This window comes from Phaethon lepturus, unplaced genomic scaffold, assembly GCF_000687285.1.
Source record: "Phaethon lepturus isolate BGI_N335 unplaced genomic scaffold, ASM68728v1 scaffold32939, whole genome shotgun sequence".
Classification (NCBI taxonomy): domain Eukaryota; kingdom Metazoa; phylum Chordata; class Aves; order Phaethontiformes; family Phaethontidae; genus Phaethon; species Phaethon lepturus.
The window spans coordinates 5,406-10,128 of NW_010561828.1; the positions used below are offsets into that span (position 1 = coordinate 5,406).

The following is a 4,723-nucleotide window of genomic DNA, read 5'->3' on the forward strand; positions in this document are numbered from 1 at the left end:
GGGGAGGGCTGGCACATGTGCAGCGCTGACCACATTGCCCTCTCCAGCACTGGCTGAGGAACGAGGTGGTCTTCATGCAGCAGAAAGCTGAGAGGAGCGTTGTGGGAGGCAAAGACCTTGGCAGGTCTTCAAGGTGCACAGGGCACCTCTGCACACCATGCCTTTGGCCAAGTAGTCAGGACAGCTTTGCTTTGCGAGGGAGCTGATGTGCAGAAGTGGGGTGAGATGGAGCGGGAGGCAAGGCAGTGCAATATGTCCCCAGTTTCCCCGAGCAGAGGCATGAGGGGCCCTATGCTGCTGAGCCTAAGGGTGCTCACGGTGAGCCCGGAGCCACCCAGCATGCAGCCCGTGGGGGATACAAAGGCATGGGCCAGTGCCTCAGGAAAACTCAGGCAGCTCGCTTGGGCCAGGGTTGGGACACCTGGTTTAGGGCAGCTGAATCTTAGAGGGATGAAAACCAGCTCTGCGGAGCTCGGCTCCACTTTGAAGTTACCCTCCCCTCTCGCACGGGGTGATGGTTGGTGCAGAGGCACCCAGGGACCTCTGGCACAACTGAACACCCTGGGGGTGGACTGCAAGCGCAGTCCAAAAACATCCCAAACCGAGTCTAAATCCCCACCAAAACAACTGGGCATCCCCGCAGTACCCACAGCCCCTTGCATAGCCCTCGGAAGCCTGAAACCCTCCCTTGTGAGGGCAGCGCTGGCAGCGGCGCCGCTGCCCGTCCTGACGCCGTGACAAAAGCCATCTGCAATCCAGCGCCCCTGGGCGCCTGCTTTGCCAGCACCCCTGCAGCCCGGCACCGACGGCGTTTTCAGCTCCCAAACCCAGGCAGCGTGGGTGACGCTTACCTCTCCTGTCATACTCTTGCGCTTTGAGCTCTTCTCCCAGAAACGAGAGGCCTTGGTAGAAGAAACCAGAAATAACCTCTGTCCCTCTCCCAGCTGGAAGAGGAGGGGAATCCTGGTCCCTGAGTCGTTTCTGTTTCTTATCCAAGATAAAACCATATTAAGTCTCCTGGTAGTAACTCTCACTCAGCGGTGGAAACCAGCTCACGCACATCGCTTTTTGCAGACGCTTGCATCTAGAAGGTGGCTTAGTTTCATTTAGAGCCGTTCCCCTAAGCCGTGCAAGCAGCCCTTCCTGCTCTCTGCCCAGCTGTTCTCACAGGCTATTCTGCAGGAGAAAAAGGCTTCTCCACTGGATAATTTCAAGAGGAGAAACCTTGGACAGGCTTTCCAGCCCAGCATCATCTCAGCCAAGGACACACTTCCCCAGTTTCCAGCCTAGCCCCGCTGTGCGGCTCTGGGGGATGGAGGAGCTGTGCAGCACCGTGAGGATTTTGGACCTGGCTTACCGTGAGTGTACCCCGAGGAGCTGCACACGGCGTCAAGGTGGTCTGCAAAAAACACTCAGCAAAACTGAATCCGAGTCACCGGGAAGCACAGGCATGGCAGTACCGCTACAGTGGTCCAGAAGAGAAATTTGGGAAGAAAACCCCATTTCAGTCGGATAACGGAAAAGTACTTTTAATTATTTTATTCGGGATAGTTTGGATTTATTCCTGACAATAGCTCTGGAAGCAGGAGTTTGTGACGGAAGTCTTTGGAGACCAACAGTTAGAAAGAGGCAAATCAAACAACCAGTGCAAACATCCACAGGATTACGCATACGATAATTCACAGCAAATTGTAGGAGAGGATTTAGGCACAAAACCAATACCCGAAAAACCAATGTCATAAATACCTGCTCAGTTTGCCTGCTTAAAACAAGGACATGTGCTTTTCCTGAGGTGCTTCCAGGCAGCATGCTCTCCCCAGAGTCTCAATGGCAAAGAACCTCTTCTTGGCCTCGCAGGATGGGAACAAGCCCAGGATTCCCACTGCACTCGGCCCAGACAGCCCAAACTGTCTTTTCCAGTGTGTGCTGCTGGCACATATGTGTCAGTTGCTATTTCGGGCTTTCTAGATAATGAGCGTGGGGAAGTGCACCCAGAAGCAAAAAGCAGAAGAGCTCTCGGGACAAGTTGCCACCACCAGACCTGAAACAATCCGGCGGTTATTTCTGCATTGGCTGGTGCAGCCGAGCAGTCTTCAAGGCGAGCCCAAACAGACTTGCAGGGCAGAAATCTTGCTGGAGGTGCCAAAGGTGAGCTCAGGTATGAGCTCAGAAGAGCAAAAGCTCAGGAACGGGTCCAAAAAGCAGTCTCTGGGGTGCGTGGTCACGTAGGAGCTGGAGAAAGCAGAGCTCTGACCGCCCAAACGTTTGGGGCATGAGGAGCCATAAATTCTCTCAATTCTCCCAGGTGTCCGGCACAGCCTCTGCTCTGCACACCACCAGCCAGGACCAAGAAAAGCAAAGAGCTAAAGACTGTGAGCCTGGAGAAGGAGTGAGACACAGCTACGTGTACTGTAGGGACAGTGACCCAGTTACTATTTCCTCCTCCTGTTTATATCCCGTAGCGTCTGTCCTCCTCTCACAACTCCTTAATGACAAAGTATCCCAAATGAGCATGTGAGGAACAAAGCACCTCGCAGTTAATAGGAGGTTTCTTGGGCTTTGTTGCCTGTGCCTTATTCACAGAACATTAGGAACAAGTGAAGCATCTGGAGGAGAAGAGAGACCACGTTGCAGAGGAGCCTGGGCTGCCATCCCTCTACCTTGAGCAGGACAGGGTCAGTGCAGGCCTGAGAAAGGACACCTTGACCACAGCCTGCTGTAACGTACTGCTCCATAAGCCCAGAATTTTGCAAATCCTGAGAGCAGGACTTGGTCTCTGCAGTATATCACTACAGCAGGTTGACTTTGGCCACGACCTGCTTGCAGCCCATCCTGGAGTACTGCTTGTCCCCTGTAGTGTAGTAACTGAGCTGACTCGCTAAATTTTCAATGTGCTTCTGGTCAGGATACAGCCCTTCCCTCCTCATCTCCTCTAGGAAGCAGTTTATGACGTGAGTCTTCTCCAGAAGAACAAATGGGATGATGTCCGCAGATTTCCAGAGAGGGTGGACATCGATCAGTACAGGCTGGACAACGCCCAGCAGTTCTTCAACTCCCCTTTGCTGATGCAGAAGCTCAGCAGACGCATTCTGGATAACAAATTTTGTTATTTCACCACCTCCTATGTTGCTTATTAAAATGTAGATGGCATTGAGGAACTCATTGGTTTGATTGGGCTCGAAGAATCTGCTGAGAGTATCCAGCAGGACTGGAGACATGAGTTCAACCTCATCCAGAATAAACAAGGGTATCTTCTCCTCTATTTCGGCTCTTGTAACCATGTCAGAAATCTTCTTAGACAAATCTATTTCACAAGTAAGGGGAGCCACCCCATTGGGGCAGTGATGCATAACGAAGTACTGAAGCACAAAGTCATTGTCCATGACGGAAAGAAAATGTTTGGCCAGCAGCCAGCCAACATGACTCTTCCCAACTCCTGTTGGGCCATTTAAAGAGATTACTAGAGGCTTGTTGTGTATGTGGGTAGCCAGATAGTCTTTCAGTAATTCCATAATACTTTCCACAGCAAACTTCTGCCCAAATACTTCCCGGTGCATTGTTTTCTCCAAACCATCTAGGTCGTATTTTTGGAGGTTATCATCCAGGTTCTCTATTGCATTGAGAATCTGGAAGAAGATAATGACAATGAGCAAGAGGAGGCAGCGTTTTGCCTTGCTCTTCTCCTCTGTTGGAAGGTATCTTTTTGTTTTATCTGGATAGAGGACCATCCTAGATTTCCTTCGACTCTTTTTCCGCCTGCATTTTTTCATAGCATACTGCTCCCCAGATGTGTCAAAGGTAAAGTACTGGGAAGTTTCAAAACCGGTCTGATTAAAGAAGGGCATGGAAGAGCCATACAGGCTAGTTCGGTTCAGGGAAAGCTGCCTTTGTAGCAGCCTCGTATGGACAAGCTCTGAAGACTTTTCTCGAGGGAGCTCTAAATGCAGACGGCTTTTCTTTTGCACCCGGTATCGTCGCCGCAAGCGGATGATTGCCCGCAAGGGAGAAGAAATTGAAGACATTTTCTTTGAAGCAGCAGGTATTTCAGTATCCGGTACTTCTTCCCCGTCACTCTCATAGCAAGATGCCTCTCCTTTTGCATCACTCATGGCACAGGGCATTCCCCCTTCCCCGTTGCTGCCAGGCACCACTCCTTCCACACTGCTCTCAGCACAAGGTGCCTCTTCTTTTGTGTTGGTCTCAGCACAGGGCATCTCTCCTTCTGCATCGCTCTCGGCAGAGGACACGTCTCCCTCAGTATCACTCCCCACACAGGGCATCTCTCCTCCCAGATCCTCCGGGGCAGAGGACACTTCTCCATCCACCTCAGCGCAGGGCAGCATTCCGTCCATCTCGCCTGGTTCTTACAGCCCATTCACATCATCATCTTTCTTAAAAAAAAAAAAAAAAAAAGAACAATGTAAAATTAATCTTTGTAAGACCAGGAAGTGACCGATAACAGCCGAATTAGACAGACACTCCACTTTCTAACAGGTATATCAGTCACCTGTAGCAACCAGCAATGGCAAGGCGGCAGAGAGACTCTCAGACCTAAGCTAACTTTCTGGAAGACACTCTGGATAGGCAAAAACTACCGTGTAAATAAATGCAAATCAATGCATGTTACAAAACCAACCCTGCCCTCGCACGCGGAAGGAGAGCTCGGAGCTGGCTGGAGCCAAAGCCAAGGGCTCTGCTCCGTGCTGCCGCCAGCAAGGGCAGG

At 51.3% G+C, this 4,723-nt stretch overlaps 1 protein-coding gene across 1 annotated transcript; it reads right to left on the reverse strand.

Moving 5' to 3' along the window:
- Positions 1–2,789: 2,789 nt before the first annotated feature.
- Positions 2,790–4,352, reverse strand: TOR4A (torsin family 4, member A). Its single transcript, XM_010294104.1, has one exon. The coding sequence runs from the start codon at positions 4,350–4,352 to the stop codon at positions 2,790–2,792; it is 1,563 nt and encodes a 520-aa protein (XP_010292406.1).
- Positions 4,353–4,723: the final 371 nt, after the last annotated feature.